Genomic DNA, 23,190 nt, shown 5'->3' on the forward strand with positions numbered 1-23,190 from the left:
ACTTCAACTTCTTTGCCTGCTCTGAGGCATACATAAACTTAAACCATGATGAAAGACTTTATAAAAAAAACATTGCGTAGGCCTATTTTCCTAAGTTTTTATTAATGAAACGATTAAAATGTTGAATTTTGACAGAAATGTGTCATTTTTCTTTTTGTGGGTCTTGGGGGGGCTCAGCTTTTCTTAGGTACATCTAGGGGGGCCTGTAGCGCCACATTATGTAATAACGGCGCATTATGTAATAACCCTAACCATAGGACTTGGTGTGGGCTCCAAGGTATGCCCTACCCAACTACCTTGCCCTAACTCTAACTGCTTAGTGACTTATGCCTAAACCTAACCCCCCCTCAGGGCTCTAGACTAAACACCTAACCTTAATCCTAGGACTTCAGGTGGGCTCCAGGGTATACCCTACTACCTTGCCCTAACTCTAACTGCTTAGTGGCTTACAAAATGTGGCGTTATTACATAATGAATTGAAAATTTATTACATTATTATATAATGCGCCGTTATTACATAATGTGGCGCTACAGGGCTTCAAGTAAAAAGGTTGGGAACCACTGCCCTAGGCCATGCTTGCACTCCACATCCACCCCTTACTCCACCCTAAAGGTGTGGAGATTATTTTCTCATACCCTTGTAATATGCAAGGACATCCAGAGCACAACCAGGGTTATGTCAATCCTCTCTTCCACCCAATGGTTCCCTCAGGCAGCTTATTTGCTACATCAACGCCTTACTTCAGCCTCAGTTTTTGACCCAAACATGCCTTAAAAGGAACCCTGCATGATCAGACAAGTTCATCTTGTTGGATAGATATTTGTATCTCTCAAATGTATACTGAACTAAAAAACTCACTAGATATCTGCATTTTGAGTAAATTTGAGCTTATAAACTCACCAGAAGGCCGCCATGTTTTGGTCCGGGCTGGTAGTGTGATGTCACGGTTCCGCAGCGCTCCTCTCCGTTCCTATGCAGCAACCGCTGTTTCTGACGGTTTTTCTGCTTGCAGCTGTTGCTGACACGAGTTTGCTGCGTGTTGGTTTTGTCTCCCTGCTGTCAAAGCTCTGTCATTCCTCTAAGTTTTACCTCAATAAAATTCCCTACAAGTGACTGGGTCCAGTGTATAGTGGAAGCGTGCCGGGAGCTTTTCAAAAAGAGCATTATGTACATACGAAGGGAGTTTCTCCAAAGAAATGCTAAAGTGGTCTTTTACTTTGAAAAGCGTAAACCGGAAGTGCTTTTGTTCTGTGTTTACCTTGAACTGAACCGTGTGGAAACAGAAAGCTTCATAGAGTAGACGTTTGGGAACAACTTTATTAAACAGACACATTTTAGCTCATGGCCTTCATCTGGTTCATCAAGAAACTGATTTTGAACATATTCTGCAGATGTGGACATAAATATTTGCTGACAAGAAGGTAAATATGGCTCTGTATTTATCATTTTCCTGTCTAGATGTACAGATAACCACTCATGGTGCAAATAAAAAATAGAAGAGACCTCAAATTTTCAAATTTGCCATGTGTGATATCTGGCTGCCAGTCTGAAACAGCTTACTCCAGAGGAATGATGAGGAACTGTGACATCACACCGCCAGCGTGGACCAAAACATGGCAGCCCCCTGGTGAGTTTATTCAAATTTACTCAAAATGCTGATATCTAGTGAGTTTTTAGTTCAATATACATACAAGAGATACAAAAACCTAGCCGACAAGATGAACTTGTCTGATCATGCAGGGTTCTTTTTAAAGACCTGCATAGTACCATTGGTCTGTTAGTCCTGCCCAAAACTCCATACACTAATCTGAACCTACAGCCAATATTTACAGCCGACAAATCTGTCATAAATATCAGCAGAAATGTTCATATCTACGAACACAATAAATTAGACACTGACGTAATGCTGATATTATTGTGCATCCCTAACATAACATTAATGTCCTGCAACCGGCGCTAGACCATAGACTGTTTGCTCACAACCAATACTGCAGCATGTTCTTCTATGTTACATTGTTGATACTGCTAGTCAGTCAAAATACACACTGGAGTGAGATGGACAAAAAATCTAATTATACTGTCAGAGTCCTTGTGTCTTGCCTTTTAAGACCCCCTCTTGTCAAAAAGAAAGCGTCTCCTGCTGTGAGGTGAATTCTGCTTTTCATTTAACGCCACTTGGAGTTACTTGAGGCTGACCAGTTCCTAGTTTTCTGTGATAGGAAGCTGGATATCTTGGATGAATACCAACAAATAGCACTCCCTAACATCTCTTCATCTGTCTCTCATAAATTCCAGTTTTCCTGTATCTATTAAGTCAAAGGTCAGCCTGAATATGGGTATGAACTTCAAAATTCAAACCCATATTCAAGCTTAATTTGGGGTTCTATAAACCCAAAATTAACAGACGTGGCTGTGATTTAATGGCAGCAAACAGGGTTAAAGGATGTAGTAAGTCAAATTAAATAATCTGTCATGTCTGTCTAAATGATGAGACAAACAAACAATTTCTGGATGCTTGGTTTTTGTGAATGGAGGCTCAGATGTATCAACAGACAGTCCTGAGAATCTGGAGCTTATCAGCTTCCTAGACAGCACAGTCGAGCTAACTATTTGCAGGATAAGCTATATAAACAAAGATACAGAGATTCATGGGCAAGGTGAGACAAACAGGTATCTGTTGGAGGACCTTTTAATTTTGCTGTTTATGTTGTTCCTCTTTTATTCTTCTTAATTGTGATCACAACACCAACAGTTAACACAGGTATCTCAATAAGGTATATATGTGTTAAATCAAACAAAATTCAATGATTTAGACAGGTGGTATTATCTTAAAACACTTCCTGTTTGTTTTTCACTATAAAACATATTAGTTAAGATCTTCTAACTGTGAGTAAGGTGCTGTGTAACAGATTGAGTTCAAGGACCTGCTGCTATGACAACAGTTGAAAATTGAAAGAGCCAGAAACTTCAAGCTGGCATTAAGTTATCAACACTGTAAGCTGCATAATTAAGTGATCCGAGAACAAAAGAACACGACCCCGCATCCTCCAAAGACCTGGAGTGACTCAGCAGACCCTGAAGTGAAACACTGACACTGATTGAGTTGCACAGATTTGAAGACGCAGCTTTCTTTATGATCTTATGAACATCAAAACAAGATCCTCACATATCCTCCTGACAAACAAACTGCACATATTTACACACAAAACACTTGGTGGAGATTAAAAAAGAACAGAGAAGAAAAGAAAGTGATGAAAGAGAAGCCGTCTGAAGATTATAGAAGCCAGGAGGATGATGGAGGGATGACTGAGGGATGAAGAGAGGCAGTTTCACTTCTACAAACAGTGCTCGAGTCTAGTTTAACAAACCTCAGTGCAAACAAAAAGCTGCAGCTGAAGAACAAGTTTATCTTCCTTTTATTTTCTATGACTCATAATTGTTCCTGGAATTCCTCATTTTAAAGGGATTTACCTCTGAATTATTGTAGTGTGATGACTAATGTGGTTTATCCCAACTGTCCTCATATAAAAGGGAGTGTAACTGCAGATTTGCATGCTTTAATTTTTTTTGTTGCAGTTATAACTTGAATTTTTTTGAGAGGTTATATTAATGCTGGAAATAATATCTGGACAAGGCAGATGCTCAAACACACCCCCTGCTGGTGGTGTTGATTGATTTCCATAAAGAAAATATGGCAGCTCTGTCATAAGCGCTAAAGGTTTCTTGACCTTGGTGGTAGATGGCCAAAGAATGAATGAGATCCATGAACTTAACAGCACGAGTCTAATACCATGCATAATATTACTTAACACATTAGTTATTAAAGTGTGATTCTTTGTAACCACGTTAGTTAAAGTGTGCCAATCAAGACCAGGTTTGAAAGTCAACGTGGAAACATGGAAGAGTCAGCAGTGAGAAACGCAGCATAAGAAACGAAGAGCAGAATGGGTAAACACAGTGTGCTTTAAATTAGAGAAGACAACAGAGGGAAAAAAATATTCTAATCGAGCTTAGTTGTTCATTTTTGTAGTTTGTCTCATGTTTCATATGTTTCAGTACAATTTCAATCATTAAAATGTAGTTATTTCAAATTTTAATACTGGACAAACAAACATCCTCAGAGCAGTCAAACAAATTCACATCTGATCGGAGGACCGAAAAAATGAATTAAGCACCAGAGATGATCAGTCCACTAGAATCCTGACACAAGCATACACTGCACCGTAAGCTATCAACGAGTTATTTTGATTTGGAAATTGTTTTAGAGACAGAGGAGGTTACGTATCACAATGTCTGCTCAGATTTAAAATCTAAAAGGCTGAGCTAAGTCCCCTAATGAATAAAGGAGAAACTTCCAGGGTGAGGAAAAAGAAGAAACAGATGAGGAACAGGGGATAAGGTGGTTTAATTTTATTATTATTTATTATAAATTAAGCCTTTCAGCTTGTTTTTATATATATATACACAAAAACACAAAGTATTTTTATATAATTTCAATGTTGTTAGTTAAGCGATTAAACTTTATTTGTAGTGCAATTTACAAACAAAATAAGGTGGTACAAAGTGCTCTACATGCAAACAAATAAATTACATTATTATTAGGATTGTCAGAAGACTTAATTTTTTAATCGCTATTAGTCATTAATACTTAATCAAACCCTTTTACTGTATTTTAAAACTACAACAGTTTTTGTGCCATTTTGGATTTTTCTTCTGTCTTAAACCACGGGTAACTGATTTCCTGTTTGGACACAGACCTGCTTCTACATGTAGATCAAAGATTTAAACATAGACTTAACCACGGAAAAAAGGATTTGTTATAGACTGAAAATAAAATAACAGATCATAAAAAAGGAGCAAATAACATTTTGACTTGTTTAGGAGCTGTCTGTGAGTTTTTAAAAGTGAAGCATTAGGGAGCAGTGATGGACTTACTCTACATCACTGTGGCTGCATGGAGACACTGACATGGCCTTAACCAAAGTGTGTTGAAAGAGAAAATAAAGCATGTGTTTAGACGCAATTAAAAAATATTCTTGCACTAATTGTGGACCTTAATTAATCGCAATTAACTTTATTATTCTTGACGGCCCTAATTATTATATAGTAATACCATTAAATTACTGTTATCATTTAATCATACATTATTAAAGTAAATGCTTTTTTAAATTGAGGTTTTACAGCATACAGATATTCATACAGCGACTGGGCTCCTTTAAATTAAATGGTACTAAATCATAACAGATCATATGCCTGCTTCACATAAAGGCATGGTACCTTCTGAATTAAAAGAGGGTCTTTGTTACTATTTGAGGATTTACATAGTCTAATAAATTTGTTTGGGAGAACAATGTCAAAATATCTATGCTGACATTGATTTCTAAAGCACTGTCTAAATAAGGAAGTTCATACTGATCTAACTGCTTGTCTTCATTGATGAAAAGACATTTTTTACAGCAATGAAGAAAACTGTGGATGCAACCCATCATGATTCATCATGATGCCAATCTGACATTAAATTAAATCAAACTGAAGTGAATTAAATCGTTGGCAGGATAATCCTTATCCAAACAGATTGTGGGACCAGTGCACAGTCCTACAATGAATGGATAACATCTTGTATTAGAGCATGATTTGGCAGAATTTGAAACAAGAAAACAGTGACAAGTGTCCCGTGGACTGTGTCAGGTCCATCTGGCTGGAGAAATAAGGAGGGACAAAGGCTGTCATCTGCTAAAGTTAGCAAATTTAGGTTAACCAACTTCACTACAGTGAAGTTGGTTAACCTAAATTTAAATTTTTATCAAGAGTGACTATTAATCCCTCATTCTTATGTAGTATTGCTTTTGCTTATTGGCTCCCTGTGTTTTTAAAGGTAAAGCGAGTTGTAGAAGTGAGTCTGCTGTCTGATGGATGGAGGAATGATGAGAAGACACACGCACACCTGGATTAAAACAACACCTTGTTACATAAACAGACATGACCTGCAGCACACACGTGTCTTCACACAGACTGTGAGTATGTGCATGTATCTGTGTAACTGTGTTTGTGTGCGTCCGCGTTCATAGCTGACCTTGGTCTCTCTCTCCTCCAGCAGCGTCTCCAGCCTCTTCTGAGCAGCTCGGCCTTCGTGGTCATCACTGACGATCAGGATGATGTGGTTCCACCTGAACTCTCTCATCAGGTCAAACCAGACATGAGCCTGGTGGGAATATGGAGGCACTGTCCTCAGGAAAGACAGATGGATGCTCTGCAGAGAAAAAACAACAAGAATGAAGCTTGAAATTCAGAAGGTTTTTGTAAAAAAAAAAAAAGAAAAAAAAAACACTAGGTAAAATTAGTCTAAGGGACTAACTCTGAGTGTTAACCATGTTAATGTGTAGACATAATCAAAAATACTCATGACTCGACAGGTTCAGACTAAAGCAGCACTTAAAGAAGCTGGTGCTGATAGAAATAAACCAGTAAATCAGAGAGAACTGATGGAAGGCAGCTGATTGTTAAAAGGAAAGAAAAGAAACGGTTAACAAACAGGAGTGAGACAGACATGTTTGTGAGGACAAACGAGTCAGCGTGAAACCCTTTGAGGGGTATTTGTCATGTGTGAATTCAGCCTGTATAAATAAAACTGACATGCCAAATATAACCGGACCACTGTGCATGATAGACAGAAACGACTGCAGGGAAGACAGGGAAGGTCTTATTCTGCTTTGTTTCTAATTTGTGACCCGACCCTTAAACCTTTTAATATCTCAGCCGGGCGACAGAATCAGAGTGAACAGCTGCTGCTGGTGTGAAAAATCAAACACTCTGGGGCCTATTACTCTGGTGCAAATTGGTATGCAGAGCAATGCAACTGTCATTGCTAGTTTACATCAGATGACATTTTCTGTGCCCACATAGTGGAAGCAGCAAATATACCTGCACACAACTGAGCACCCATGGGCGAGTTGGTCTTGCATGAGCAATGCCCTGATGCCTTTGTGGCGCACTGTTGGGCTGCGTGAAATTGGGCATATTAAATTTTAAGCGATAAACAGAGAATTTAACCATATGATCTGGCAGAAAAATAAATTAATGAAGATCAGAGGCACAAAGGGGTTTAGTGGTTGTTCAGGCATCCCAGGTAGCAGGCAGCCTGGATTCAAATTCAACATGTGGCACATTACATCCTGACCAGTCCAGTTAGTCTTGAGATTTAGATCATCGGTAAGATAAAGCTGCAGTTCCTCATGCATAAATCAAACTTCCCTCTGCCCTTTTTCTGTGATGGGATGGCTGACAGAAGACAGAGCGATATCCTGACCTAGTCTTGTTTAAAAAAAGGCCTCAATCTGTCATTTATTAAGCAATGTGCCAGATTCACCTTGTAAAAGGAACTTTACACTCTTTTTAAATTCATGTTACACTCAAAGCCAACCTCTGATTTATTAACAGACGAAAGACGTTCCCTCCCTGCTCTGTGCCTTACTTTGAGCCCTCCAGAGGAAGGAAGTTCAGGCTGCCATAAATGCATGTCTGCCATACACTTAGGGCAGGGCACTATAGATTGTTTCAACAGGGCCCTCAGCCTCCACCTGAAATCTGGACCAATAAAGACCTGAATATTTCATCACTTCTGAATCCTGTGGAATAAATTGGAAGGGAAGTGGAGCACTGCTGGCTGGGAGTGTTGAGATATTCTGGGACTGATAACACTCTGAATTATTTCATCAATATTGTAAAGCTGAGAGAGACTCTGAGTGGTTTCCAGTTCAGTTACACAGCTGAAAGCGTCTTTGAACTGGGACAAACTGGACTAAATATTCTACAAGCTGCACTCAGCAGCGCCTAAAGACAGCACGAGACCGTCTCTGTTACTCAGAATAAACACCTGCCAGGATCATGCACACTTTATTAAGTACACTCTGTTCTAAATGAGAGACCAGCTGGTGTACTCTAGTGGATTATTTTGTTTTAGAAAAAGAAGCTAAGAGTTCAGGAGTGCATCTGATTATACTTCCTGCCCGTTGGTTCCTGATGGAGGCCTAAAAATTTGCTTTACTAGAAATTAGCTCTTACTTAGGAACTAGACTAATAGTTGGTAAAGTAAAAGGAAGCTTATTGAATAAAACCATCTATAAAACACCTAATGCATCTTTAAACAAGAATTACCGCCTGATGGCTGCACTAATGCGGTCTTTGTTGAATCTTTACTCAACTGCTTTTTTCAGTTTAAGAGCATGGCTTATTGATTTCATATTGAGAATTTTGCAAAGCTTTCCTCTTCTCCCTGTGCCTAGATTTTCTCCGCTTTTGAGTGTGTGAGGAAACAAAAGACAGTTGAGTGCAGAAATACATGAGTATGTATTTGAGCATAAGCTTAGCAAAATGAAGCACAAGCGAGGAGTATTTCATAAAACGGGACATTAGTAAAAATGGAACCAGACTGAGGGAGTGCATGTACATATAGAGTAAGGAAAGATGTGTAAATAAAAAAAAACTTCAATCTTTCTTATATAAACTGACATAAAAGTTGTAAAGAACTTTGTTTTTTTGAAGATCTGAATATGTTTGCAATGGTTTGCAGGAAAAACTGGAATCATTTGCATAAATGATAATCTGTGGACCCAGGATGATGCCCTGAGGAGCGCCACAATAAGATTTAATACAAACTGATTGAATACTCAAGTGCTTAATAGTTAAATCTCACCAAACCAAATTATAGTGTTTTTATATGACCATGATCCAGTGAGACTCAGGAAGCCTCTGAAGGTGTAAAAATAATAGCTACCTTGTCAGAGTAGATGGACATTCGTGTTGTAAGGCCGATGACAGGGATCCGGTAGAAACCAGCTGTGTAGGACACAGGTGTGGGAGTCAGGTGGTCATTGGACTGAGGAGGGTGGCTGACCAAGATCGCATAAACCTGCAGGAGAAGAAGAAGTTGTTTTATCAAAGCGTTCTGAAACCACAGTTATCTTTTACTGGGTAATAGGGAAAAGAAATTCATAGAAGCTCAACTGAACTTAAACTGTTGAGGGAAAGATTTCTATTGTTGACTTCAATATTGAAGAAAAATATTCAAAAAAATAAAACAATCTATAAATCATTCATATACCAGAAGAATATACAGAGAGAATGAAAGACTGGGCACTAAAATGCAACCAAGTAAATATATTCAGATTGAAATTAAACCAAAAAACTTTTGAATTACTTGAGTATTTCCATTTTCTTTCTGACTCTCCTCTACTGCCTCTCACATTAATTATGTTTTTCACTTCATTTCTTTGACAGCCTTAGGGATGCATTGTATATGATTTTTTTCTGATATTCAACAACACCGATAAGGATACCAATATACACTGCCTGGCCAAAAAAAAAGTCGCCACCTGGATTTAACTAAGCAAATAGGTACGAGCCTCCTATTGGATAATTACTTTCTCATTTCTTAAACAACCATGTCGAAAGACACATCCTGTGGTCGTGGAAAAGATGTTGGTCTGTTTAAGAAGGGTCAAATCATTGGCATGCATCAAGCAGAGAAAACATCTAAGGAGATTGCAGAAACTACTAAGAACTGTCCAACGCATTATTAAAAACTGGAAGGATAGTGGGGAACCATCGTCTTCCAGGAAGAAATGTGGTCGGAAAACAATCCTGAATGATCGTGATCAGCGATCACTTGAACGTTTGGCCAAATCAAATCAAAGAAAAACAACAGTAGAACTCAAGGGTATGTTTAATAGTGAAAGTAAGAGCATTTCCACACACACTATGTGAAGGGAACTCAAGGGATTGGGACTGAACAGCTGTGTAGCCTTAAGAAAACCACTAATCAGTAAGGCTAACCAAAAAAAAAGGCTTCACTTTGCTAGGGAGCATAAAGATTGGACTCTGGAGGAATGGAAGAAGGTCATGTGGTCTGATGAGTCCAAATTTACCCTGTTCCAGAGTGATGGGCGCATCAGGGTAAGAAGAGAGGCAGGTAGTGATGCACCCATCATGCCTAGTGCCTACTGTACAAGCCTGTGGGAGCTGTGCTATGATCTGGGGTTTGCTGCAGTTGGTCAGGTCTAGGTTCAGCAACATTATGTGCCCAAAGAATGAGGTCAGCTGACTGCCTGAATATACTGAATGACCAGGTTATTCCATCAATGGATTTTTTTCTTCCCTAATAGCACGGGCATATTCCAAGATGACAATGCCAGGATTCATCGGGCTCAAATTGTGAAAGAGTGGTTCAGGGGGCATGAGACATCATTTTCACACATGGATTGGCCACCACAGAGTCCAGACCTTAACCCCATTGAGAATCTTTGGGATGTGCTGGAGAAGGCTTTGTGCAGTGGTCAGACTCTCCCATCATCAATACAAGATCTTGGTGAAAAATTAATGCAACACTGGATGGAAATAAATCTTGAGACATTTCAGAAGCTTATTGAAACAATGCCACAGCGAATGCGTGCTGTAATCAAAGCTAAAGGCGGTCCAACGAAATATTAGAGTGTGTGACCTTTTTTGGTGGCGACTTCTTTTTTTTTTGGCCAGGCAGTGTATATTAATGAGGTTCAGACCTAAAGCTTCAGTCTTTAAAACACAGGTTAAAGTTTATGAGAAAATGGAACAAACTTCAGTCATTAAAAAACACACTTTACAGTTTTAGGAATAAGGATGAACAAAGAAAAGTACTTCAGCTGATGTGGGTCTGTTGGTCCTGCCTAAAACATAACAAACTTATTTGCACATGTGATCAATATTTACAGCAGATATCTTGGTTGTGAATATTATCCAAATTGTTTATACCTCCTAATACAGATAATTAACTTTTTAAGATAACATCTGCCAATACCAAAATCCAGCCAATGATATCCCTAGACAGCTTGATTGCTTTTATCCTGTTTCCATTAAGTTAAACTACATAAATCTATCCAGTGTTTCCTAAACAAAGACCATAATCTGGTGTGTCACCAGGGTATATTTATGGATACGAGAGACTTTTTTTAATCGAGATATGATTGACATGAAATGGGCAAGTGCATGAGAGTGTGTGTTGTGTGAAAAAGAAAGAGAGAGACAGAGAGTTAGAGAGAGGTCCGCTGATATGCACTCTCATGTTAAAATCAAAGCGTTTCTACCCTTTTAAATATGTTTCTGCAGCTTGTCTGCAGCAGTGTTTGTTCGTGTGTTAAAGTATGTCCTTTTGTGGGTGTGTATATATATATATATATATATTTATATATAAGAGAATGACCAGAATGGAAGTCTGGTAAGCAGATTAAAGTAATTAGCCAAATAAACTTATATAAGTTAAGAATATTTTACAAGAATATACTACTTTTTTTCTCATTTTTGTAGATGTTTTTCTTAATCTAAATGAGTGACATAAAAATGATCAGTCCCTTCAAAATAACAATTCATATTGAATTTGAAATATGAGTGAAAATAATCACAATTAATTGTTTTTTTTAGAAATTGTTTAGCCCTAACTTAATCTATCTAATATTTTGTTGGTTGTATTATACAATGATTTATTGCTTGTGTTTGTTGAAAAATTTTCAAGATGAGGAACTTAAAAAATAATCACATATTAGGTTGCAATTGCAATGTCAGGGAAAAGAAAATTGTAATCAGATTATTTTGGAACAATGGAAACTTCCCACCCTCAATGAATGCCACATTGGTGAAACAGCGGATTTGTACTCTTAGCAAGCCACAGGCTTGTTAACATCAGCATCTGCTAACTAGCTTATGTTTTATAAGCAACAGTAGCAGATTCCAGTCAAGAAAAAGGCATTTAAGGCAAAATAAGTACATTTTCTTTAATCAAATGTTAATTTTAATTACAAGTTGCATCAATCTAATAGTGAAGGAAAATAGCTGTCAGACTTAACATCTGATTTAGTGTTAATTCTGACAGCTGTTTCTAATTGTAGTTTCAGTCTTAGTCGTTAAATTAAATGCCTTTTAGTTTTACTCACATTTTAGTAATTTCTACCTTTTATAGTTTTAGTGGAAACTATACGAATACTATAGGATGAAAACTCAGAATCATTTTAGTCTACTTTTAGTCCATAAAAAGTCCTTATATATTAGTCTTTACCTTTAGTTCAACCTTTTATTCTCTTGCCTAAATCTTGTACCAAATCATGGTAGCATGCTCTACGAACTCTGCCAAACCTGGGGTCTTTCTACAGCTGAGTGGCAGAAGAGATACAGATGCATTTTTTTTTAATTACATTTAGTGTCGTTTTAGTCATCTTGGTGAAAACTACACTTTCTTTTTGTCAGTTTTAGTTAGACTTGGTTAGACTTAGTCTCGTCTTCTAATGGAAAAAAGTCTGTCAGTGAATATTTCTAGTCATAGTTTTGGTCGATGAAACCAACTCTGGACTGATTACAGATTGCTGTTAAAAAAAAAGTACAGGAAGAAAACAGAGGTGGTTAAACTGTTGTCACTTCCTGTCAGTGCAAAACAGCAGTGTGTGATTTGAGACTATGCTAACCTGCTGTGATTAAGTGCTCTGTACTGCATTTAAGTGTACTGTATCACAGTTTACTAACAGAAGTATGTGATTTAAGACACTGTTTGACCAAGACTAAATTTAAAACAGCTGTCAAAATGAACGCTGGTACGGCCTAGTTTTGCAGGAAACACTGCTTTATGTGGTTATGATGAACTTAAACTCTAGTGCTTCCCTTTAGAAGCGTGTTGAATAGAACATTTTCACTAGAAACATCCTTTCAGTTCATCTCTTTGGTGGAATGTCTGAATAGGAACGACTCTATCAATATTTTACTCAAATTATTTAACTCATTTTACTCATGATTAGATTGTCAATGAAAGGCATCCATTTGTATTCGAGAATTATGTGAAACAGTGAAAGAGAGCCTTAATCACACATAAATGTGTGTGTGAGTGCATGCATGTGTGTGTGACTCTATAATCCGTCCATCTCTCTACTGGGAGGATGGACGGATTACATCTCTGTTTCTGCAGCAAGAGAGAGGATGTTAATCTGTCGTCCATCTCTCTCTCTCTCTCTCTCTCTCTCTCTCTCTCTCTCTCTCTCTCTAACAAAGCCTTTGTCTGACAATTTGACGCCATGTTGGCCTCATTTCCTCTACAAAAGACCACGTTACTGGAGGATGTTACATGTGATGTTCTGATGATCTTCAGTGTATTGATAGATTTTTTTTTCTCGCTGATTCTGAAAAAATCTGCAGCCGCATTCAACACGGTTGACTCATTTTACTCAATGTGAAATGTGTCAGACTCTACTCATAAAATTAAAATGAGAGCAAATTTACTAAACAAACTCACGCTGCATTGGAGGGGGCTTCAAATTTGCAAGTGAGACAAAATCGTAGCAACAACATTTACTGATGTCACAAATCAAGCGAAAAGAAGGGTTTTCTCTCTACAGACTACCATTCAGTGAGAGTTTTTCTAATAGCTACAGGCTTTGCTAAAGGTTTTACTCTGAGTTTGTATGAACATCATTCTGCTCTGCATTTCTGTTTGAATGCTGCATGATGCGACTAAAAATGTATATAATTCCCTCCCTTGGCTGAGTTTTCCTGAGCTTGAACAGCAACCGAATTATCTGAATTAAAGATTTTTTCACACAGTTCAGAGCCTCAAGTTTCAAGATCTAGTCTAACATTTAGGATTCAGTTTGTGAATTTCCTTATGTATAATAAAGACAAAATCATGTTTCAGCAGCTCAAAGTAAAAGGGAAAAAATGAATATTTATAAATATACCTTTGAAATGCTGTAGAAATATAATATCCCTGCAATAAATGTAATTAAAAATAGCTTGATTCTGAAGTAAAATACAGTTTGGTTTATATCTGTTCTCAGCAAAACTTTATTAGACAAGCAGATCACACACCAAAGCTTTAGACTTCAGACTTTAACTTTTCTGCTCTCAGACACGACTTGAGTCTGTGGCCTATAAATCTTCTCACTTCAGATTAAAGAAATTACCCTTTCATTATGAAATTAATTATTCATGAGAAGCTAAATAGTTTCTCTCCGCTCCAGCATGTCGCCTGTTTCCCTCTCTGCAGCCGTGAAAATCACTTATTTATGTTCTGTTTCTCAGAGTCCTGCGCAGGACAGCACGACTCACAAAATGTTGTGTAATGGGTGAAAAAAAAGGTTCATAAAGATTCAGGATTGGTCAAAGGAGAATGAGCAAAACCAAGGCAAAGAGCATCTGAGAACAAAAAGATCTTCTTTTCTCTGCAGAAATCAGAGATGAACATGGTTGTGCAGAATTTTTAACATCTAAAATGATCAAGACTGATCAGTTGCAAGTTTTTTTCCTTTTGTTCAAGCCTATGGCAAATTCTTTGACCTTTTAAATTCACATCAGGCCAAATAATCGGGCGTCACTGATCCGTGCACGATGTTGGGCAGCAGAATGCAGCACTGACCAGAAACTGTGAAGGGTTTCTCTTACTGCAGAGCAATCTCAGGTTCAAGGTCAATTCAATGTCAAAATTATGGGTTAACAGCAGGCTAGACTACGGATTATTATTCATTTTGAACTAAATATAAATATAAGTTATAAACGCGCCATTAGTTCTTTTTAAAGATGATGCTTTAATGAATTTGAATATGCTCATTTAATGAGCAGGAGTGTTTTGGCTTAGACTGAAATATAGAAATACAGAACCTACATTGGTATCTTAGCGCAAGAAGTGACATCATAACAAGCTCTCTTTAAATGCTTCATATCAAAACTTAAAGGTTTTGGAAGTGATGCTCTGAATATTATGGCTTCATTAGAGATCAGTTTCAACAGAACTGTGCAAATAACTATCTCTCGATCTATCTCCAGATCATCACTGGCTGGCTAAGGATTAAAAATAAAATAACAGCCTTCCAGACAAGCCCAAAAATGTATGTTGTTTTACAAATATCTATGCATTTTAATGGTTTTTTAATCAATAATTACTGTATATTAATTAGCATTATTTTACTATGGTTTAATTAAATTTACTTTATATTATTAGGGTTATCCAATTCAAATAGCACCACTTACAGGGATTGCTTTTCTCATATTCTGGTAATTTGTTTTACAATTTTTGCCATTTCATTTTCACTACCTTTAATCAATCCTTGCTGTTCAGTGCACTTCTGGATGGCTTTGACACTTCATGAGTGAACAGAAAGCATGGGATGCAGTACAGGGCCACTACACTTACTAGAAATAAGCCAATCTCTTCTCGTTCTCTCACGCCCACTGGCTGACTTTGAACAATTTAGGTAATTAAGAAATGGTTTGCCTTGCTTATCTTGAGGTGTGATTTTTTAGAATGTCTGCATGTTTATAGGCCAGTCTGCAAACAAATTTCTCTCTCTCTCTTTATCAGTGAGCTTCTCTGGCCATAATCCTCAGTCAGCTGGCGAAAATTCATCTGCATTGCCCTCACATTCTTCACCTTCGTCTTCTTTCCTCTCCTCCTCGTCACAACCCTCAGAAAAAAAAGCCTTCCTTTTTTCCTGATTTCCTCTCTTCCAACATCCTCAGCATCTTACTCTCTGTCCCTGCTTTCCTCTCGTCCATAATCCTCATCCTGCTCTCTGTCCCTGCCTTCGACTCCTTCCTAATCATTATCTTGCTCTCTGTCCCTGCTTTTGACTCTGCCCTAATCATTATCTCACTTTCTGTTCCTGCTTTTGACTCCGCCCTAATCATTATCTCACTTTCTGTTCCTGCTTTTGACTCTGCCCTAATCATTATCTCACTTTCTGTTCCTGCTTTTGACTCCTCCCTAATCATTATCTCACTTTCTGTTCCTGCTTTTGACTTCGCCCTAATCATTATCTCACTTTCTGTTCCTGCTTTTGACTCTGCCCTAATCATTATCTCACTTTCTGTTCCTGCTTTTGACTCCTCCCTAATCATTATCTCACTTTCTGTTCCTGCTTTTGACTCTGCCCTAATCATTATCTCACTTTCTGTTCCTGCTTTTGACTCCGCCCTAATCATTATCTTATTTTCTGTTCCTGCTTTCTACTCCGCCCTCATCATCATCTTGCTCTCTGCCCCTGCCTTCTTCTCCAACATCATCCCCATCTTGCTCTCTGTCCCTGCTTTCTTCCCCACCATTATCCTCATCTTGCTCTGTGTCCCTGCTTTCTCACCCTCCATCATCCTCATCTTGCTCTGTGTCCCTGCTCTCTGTCCCACTCCTCTCATCACCAAACCCAGAATAAGTGGGAAACCACAGCATTTTACATGACCTGCCACACATACCTTCCAGAAAATAATCACCAAATGTGCTCAACCATGGTAGAAGCAAAGAATATCACAGAATAATATCAAAGTGAACAGCAAATCAAACACTGGGAATCAAAGTACTCCTAAAATTTTACAACAGGACATTACATAAGTGTCCCTGTGCTATCCCTGCAACACACCAGAAAACAACTGTTACAACATCAGAGTTTTTCACTAAATATCAAACTTTCAGAGAAATCATCAAAACTTAAATTTGACTTTTTGAACAAATCTAACACTGGGTCGAAGAACACCTGAGGCTGATTCAGGTGACGGGATGAGCAGAGCGCCCTCACCTGATTAGAGATGAGATCCTCGCAGACAGAGAGAGCCATCTGGATGGCGTTGGGTTTGTGTGTGACGGAGATGGCGTTCATCTTGAACTTCTCTTTTCCATAGAGAGTGTTGGCCTGGCTCACTGCATCCTTGAACACCTGCTCGTAGCGTTTCTGACTCAGCACGGCACCGATGTTCACCAGCCGAGGCTCGCAGCCACATCGAGCGACTGAACAGAACTGCAGGACGGTGAGGAGCAGCACGCCTCGGAGCTCCACTGAGGAGAGGGTGGAAAAAAGAGGTTAGTAAACAGTCTTCAGAGAAGCTAACAGATTTAAAGACTCTAGTTTTAGCTACATGAGATGGGTTGATCCACTCTTTTTTCTGTTCCTACCCAATTTTTGTTACTGATTCTCAGTATGAACTGTGAGTTGTAATCTGATAGCTCTTTAGTGTCCAAGCAAAATATGTGAATCAGACTGAGTTGCTGTCTGTCACAAAGAAACCGCTAAGCTAGCAGCAGCATTGTCTATGCCTCATGTCTGTATGGGGTCTCTACACGGCGCTAGATATTATGCTCATAGACCATTCAGATGATAAGGAGGTACAAAATTCATCATTCTACAGTAGCATATTAGCGTACTACTAGGTTAAGAACCCTCATTATGCAAGCTGAAGTAGAGATAAATATAACTCATTATAGACTTCACAAAAATATTTATTGTTGCAATGTCCTTTTTAAACCAGTAGAGGACAGAATCTGTTTTTGTCAACATAAAATGTATTGCATTTAAAAATAAAAGTAATGAAAATGGATATGGATATGGCCGGGATTTGGTCAATTATTCATGGGCGCAACCCACATATTCAGCTCTGCTGCTCATCCCGCGAATGCATGTTCCTTATAAATGTGGCACCATTTAAAGGGTAATAAACAGGCTTTCCATCTGTAGAAGATCCATTGCCAAGAAGCGTTGTTACAACAAAGAAATAATCTATCAAAACATACATTTCCCTACTTTTTCTGCAAAGTTAACTGTCGTTATAAGTTATTCAGCATTGCACACAAAGAACATCAGATTGAAATGCCGTAAGTCCAACAGGAATTTAACTTTAACCAAACTATTTTATCCTTCAAATTTGAGCCTGATGATGGCTCATATGAGGAATCAGAGGATCATTAAAGCCATATTAGCTATCCTGAGAGGGACATTAATGTCTGAACCACATTTCATCACAATCTATCAAACGGTTAATGAGATATTTCAGTCTGCTCAGATCAATAATGCTTTGCTGCTGTCAATATGATGCTTGAGGCTGCAGATCATACTGAGGCTGCATCTAAACAAACACGAGCTATTTGTGATGTTATTTCAGAATCTATTTAAAAAGTCATCATTGTGGAAGTGTGGGATCATGGATCATAAACCTGGCAAATGTTTTTAACATATTTCTACTTCTAAATGACAAATATGTATCAGATGTTTGGGCTCTGCAACAGAAAGCACATTACAAACCCGGCACTAATAGCTGCTGTGTAATCCTGAGGGGCGCTGAATGAGTCTGATCAAAGTACAGGGACTAACAGATGGATGCTAGCAAAGACAGACCTGTTAGTTTCAGAGAAAGAGGCACTTATAAAACAGGATAGAGCATCATATCTTTCTCTGAAAATTCACTACTCTATCGGCAAATACAATGATTAAGCAGAAAACAGTACTGACGATCTATTGGCTCCTGTGGTCTGTAGGGTAAAAATTATTGTTCTGTCATTGGAGTGCAGTGGCTTTTAAGAGTGTGATAAGATGTCTGCTTTTAGTCTAAAAAAAGGCACCTTCATAAAAGAGCATTATCAAACATGAGCTACATCTTTACCAGAGACAACAGCAAAGAGAGTTTTATCACGTTTTAATTTGTTTACAGTCTGCTGAAAGCCGCTTTCTGCTACTGTAATCTCACAGCTTTCATTGGCAAAGTGCTCTTTTCTGCTGTTGACTCACATTTGACTGATAAAACCCCAGTACTTCTTAAATCTCATTATCGTGCCCTCAATCTTGATCTTGCAAATGATTACACAAACACACACTTCGCTGGTGTAACACTCATTTCTGAGTGAGATGTCTCAGAAGAAACTAGCAGCTTAGGAGAAGGGTGAGTAATTAGACAGGGCTCAGGGTTACAGCGAACATATGAGTTTTAAAACTCAGACAGTGCTGGGAGGATTTATGGGCACTTTGAAAATGAAGAGAACAGAGAGAGACTCTTATTGTGGAAAGTCTGTTTTATACTGGATTAATAGGAGATTCCCTTTTCATTCAGTGTGCAGAGCATCCACTGTATATAAATATGGACAACATGTCTCTTTCACTTTCTACTGTACAAAGATAAAACCAAAATACCCATCCACATACAATAACATGTCTCAGTTGTGACGTATTTTTAAATGAAAACAAAGTTGATAAACGTAACATCTACTCTATTATATGCATCAAATCACATTAAATGCACACTTGGACGTAAATCAGGTGATAATTTCTGTTCGCCATGACAGAATCCATGTTTGAGAGTTCTTTCTTCAACTGCTTGTGGCTGCCCCATGTCTCATCTGTTAGGACGCAGAGTTTACGGCCTCCACTGCAGTCAGGCAGCATGGGGGAGTTCTGCTCAGCTTTTCTTTTGCTATCTGAACATAACAGAATTCACCCAAAGCTGAATCACTAAATCTAAATGCTGAACATCTCTATGACTGGCTGAGGAATTGGCAACAATACAAAAACAAGCTGGCAGGCTGTATTTCTGGTTTCCAGTCTTGCTAAATTCAGATAACATACAGGCAATTTACACAAATACATGAAAGAGACATAAATCTAATCATTCAAATCTCTGCAACCCAATAACACAGATGCTTCCCTTAGCTGTTTACTTGAAGGAATGGCAATGATTTTTAAATATTGATTTATAAAAATCTCATATTTCTTAACCTCCCTAATAGACTGTTTCACATTTCCAATGCATGGATATATTTCACATTCATGTGGGAAACCTCCCATACAGTAGTATCGCCTCAGAAGGTGATTGGACAAATGTTCTGTCACATCCATGACTGGCCAATCAGAGCAACAAGACAAAACGAGGTAGTAGACATGCACAGATCCAGAGCTAGCCTGAGCTACACAGGATAGTGCTGCCATAGTGTTTAAGCGGTGGAGGTTGTCACTGGCTAAAATTCATGCTGAAACCTGCAGCCACATCCAAGCTAATTGCTACCCTGGTGGCGGCCATTTTATACATTGGCTTACAATACAAATAAACCCCAATCATAACGATCACAAGTTCATCCCAAATTCGCCTTGAGCGATTATAACGCCACCGTGTGCAATGTGAATCACGGGAATATATAACTAACGTTCAACGCACTGCTCGCTTTATATGATTATTGACAAGAGTTCAAAAATCTGATCCTAAGTGAATTACTTGATGGCCAATCAGCATGGTGATCCCTTGTGACATACATGAAATAGGTCACCAGAGATCCCCAAAGGACCAGCCTAGTGAGAGGAAAATGGAGGCGAAACTTGTGGTGTCTGTCTGTGGCTACCCTGAGCTATACAATACAATGTGCCTGTTCTACCAGCAAAGGAATAAAAAGGAGCTCGCTTGGAGGAAAGAGAGTGAGAAAGTCAGATTGTCTGGTAAGCTGAGAAAACTTTTGTCTGTCACTTTGTCACAGCGGACACAAAGCAGCAATCCTAACAATGTAGTCAAGCTCAGTTGACAGCTGACTGAACTGCTGGTCATGGGAGAAGGAGGCCCCTCCCCTCTCACATTTTGTGGGCACTTGCAAACACAGGATTTGACACCGGAGTGGATCTAATTTTTTGTGCAAGTTTTAAAAAATTAATCAACTTTCTTCATTCACACGTTCAGATTAATACGAAAAGGTTTGTATCTGGTGAGAACACAACATAATGTTTAGCTTTAGCTTCGGGTTAACAGGCTAGCGCTAATCAATCACAATTTATCTGTTAGCTTATGTATTTATATCTCTACCATATTTCATTTCTTTTCCCATTTTGTTTTCTTTCAATAAAAGTGAATGACAGGGGAAAAAAACAAAAACTTGCCAACAGCCAATGAGCATGCAAGAAAAGAGTCGTAAGTAAGCTGTCAAATGCAACTCCTGTCTCCTGAGTGTAGCCTACAACATGTTGCTGTTGTTTGGAAATGTATTTTATGATACAGGACTTTAAGTCACTATGATAGACAAACAACTATATCCCCGCACTCTCAACTATCACGCCTCTTTTGGACTGAGGGTTTTTACTTTAAAACTTGACTAAAGCAGAGATCAGTAGCCAATGATTGTTATAATCGTTGGCTATTTCATTGACTAAAGAGAAAGCCCTGCTAAACTGATCTCCACACAATGATGAAATCTACGAGGTGGGTGTGGCCTCACTCTCTCATCTAGATGACTGGCTGACTGAATATTGATTGGCTTATCAAAAAATGTACCCAAACTATGAAAACAGTTACAGCATATGACATCTTTGTATTTTAAGCAAAGTCAGATCTTAACTTTAATACTCAGAGTTTATCATTTTTATATTTTTGTCACTATTTGAAATTAAAAAATAGATGTTTAGCTGTTTTATTTGACATCTTTCTTTCTAAATCTGGTTAATGCAAGAATTGGAGGGTGGTTAATATTTATATATAAAATATTCATACAAAACCCCAGACAGAGAAGGACTGAGCAGGTTGGAATGATTAGATTAAGATTATGAATCATCTCAGAAAATTTCCAAATCATGAAGAAGACAGAAGAAATACATGTAGAAAATGTATGTATGTGTTTAGCAAGCCCTTTGGTTAAAAAAAAAAACGTTTTGATGGTGAGGGAAAGGATGGTGAAGCTGAAATGACCTATGAGAGATTAATAACTGAAACGTTTCATCAAGGTGAAACAGAGGAACAAAAAACAAAAACAAAAAAATAGAAATATAATAAATTCCGACTTACTTTCATTAGCTGGTTTTGGTTCTTTTTCCTCCTGGAGATTGTCAAATCAAAACCGATATTTTCTCTCAGCTTTGAATTCCGTTACAAAACTGCGTCGTTCAGGCGGTCTCCTGTTGATTTCACCGTCTGTGATTTATTCAAATCACGGTGTTTCCTCCCTGTATTAACAGCACCAGCTCGGTAACGTTAGCTTGTTCCTCTGTGGTTCTGTTCGGTGACTCGGGTCTTTCAGGTTAAAAGGTGTTGTTTCTTTTTTTTTTTTCAATAATAAAGGAAATTTAAAACCAGTGAAAATCCGAGTTATCGCGTAGTTTTTGTTCGATACCAACACAGAATCTTGCCGTAGGTCTAAATCCTTTGGTGTGTTGCTTATTTTATCGATTAAATGTTGTTTTCCATTCAGTTTAATCGACAAACGCCGCTGACATTGTTGATACCTCCTCGCGCCGCGTCCTGTTGATTCACCGTGTCCTCATCATTTCATTTCATTGAACACATTAAATGTCCTTCATATGTTGTTTTTCTTCTCTTTCCTGGTGAATTCATCAGTTTTTCTTTCAAATATCGATCGGGTATTCTGTATCAGTCGGTTGATGCTCGCGGACTTCCAGATGACCTGAAGCTCGCGAGCCCGCGGTCCGTCCTTGGATCCAGCCGCTCGTTCCCGCGCGCCGAGAGACGGAGGAGAGGAGGCGCGCGAGCCCTGAAGCGCGGGAACGAGCTACTGTTTGTGAATTAATGAAGCGACACCTGCTATTGCACGCGCGGTCACACTAAACACCTTCACACTCTGAGTCATAGACGCATTTAGTCTTATTAACGCGGTTAAATCCAAAGCCTTTATTTACTAAATCCTATCAGTTTACCTGAATATGTGGGCCTTCATTCATTTATTCCCAATCATTCCACATACAAACATTTTGATTGGTTTCACCATTATTGTAGCCTATCTTTCCTGCTAAATGGAGTTTTTGCTTGTTAGTTTGTCTTGAGTGCTTTACTTTTCTATTTTTGTCTTTGAAATGTTTGAAAGGAATTAACAGTTTTAACTTTACCTTTAATTCAGTTGGGCTATTTATAAAAAAAAATCTTTTAGCTCACTGAATGTTAGCCTAAAAATGGCAATAGATGCGTTTAATTTCAACTAAAGGTACCCTTATCAGTCTTTTTTCAATTATACATTTTAACTATATTCTGTAGAACAGTCCTGGTGTCATTCATGCATAAAGGATAGGCTGTAAGCTGACATTCACATATGCATACATCTTAACATTTGCATATCTATATTGGCATGTGTAGGCCTTTCGTTGATTTGCTATAGATTTTTTGGCAGGATGTCAAAGAAACACTGAGAGGATCAACATTCTGTTTTTATTTCTTCATGCTCAAATAGGCACATATAAGTCTATTTGTGTGGATGTCTTCGTGTTAGTAGGTATTTGTTTACTGATTATAAAATCTAACAAGTCTTTTCAAAGTGTAAAATTACACTTTCATGTTGAGACTTTGGTTTGTGGTTATTAGTTCATTAATTAGGAGCACTTCCCATATACTTAGATGGAGATAGCATTCTGTGCTCCTTAGATAGGAATAACATCAAAATAAAATCGCAAGAA

The 23,190-nt window shown here is 38.2% G+C and overlaps 1 protein-coding gene across 3 annotated transcripts in view; it reads right to left on the reverse strand.

Moving 5' to 3' along the window:
- The window catches only part of grin1b (glutamate receptor, ionotropic, N-methyl D-aspartate 1b), a 90,540-nt gene extending 68,372 nt beyond the window's left edge, over window positions 1-22,168 (reverse strand). For all 3 annotated transcript variants that reach the window (XM_041788403.1, XM_041788402.1, XM_041788404.1), the window contains exons 1-4: window positions 21,575-22,168; window positions 16,573-16,829; window positions 8,775-8,909; window positions 6,075-6,251 (exon numbers count right to left, since the gene is read on the reverse strand). In XM_041788403.1, the coding sequence (XP_041644337.1) occupies window positions 6,075-6,251; window positions 8,775-8,909; window positions 16,573-16,829; window position 21,575 (570 nt within the window). In that variant the 5' untranslated portion in view covers window positions 21,576-22,168. The remainder of the gene's footprint in view (window positions 1-6,074; window positions 6,252-8,774; window positions 8,910-16,572; window positions 16,830-21,574) is intronic.
- Between the last annotated feature and the right edge of the window lie 1,022 nt (window positions 22,169-23,190).

Source organism: Cheilinus undulatus, linkage group 5 (assembly GCF_018320785.1).
Source record: "Cheilinus undulatus linkage group 5, ASM1832078v1, whole genome shotgun sequence".
Classification (NCBI taxonomy): Eukaryota; Metazoa; Chordata; class Actinopteri; order Labriformes; family Labridae; genus Cheilinus; species Cheilinus undulatus.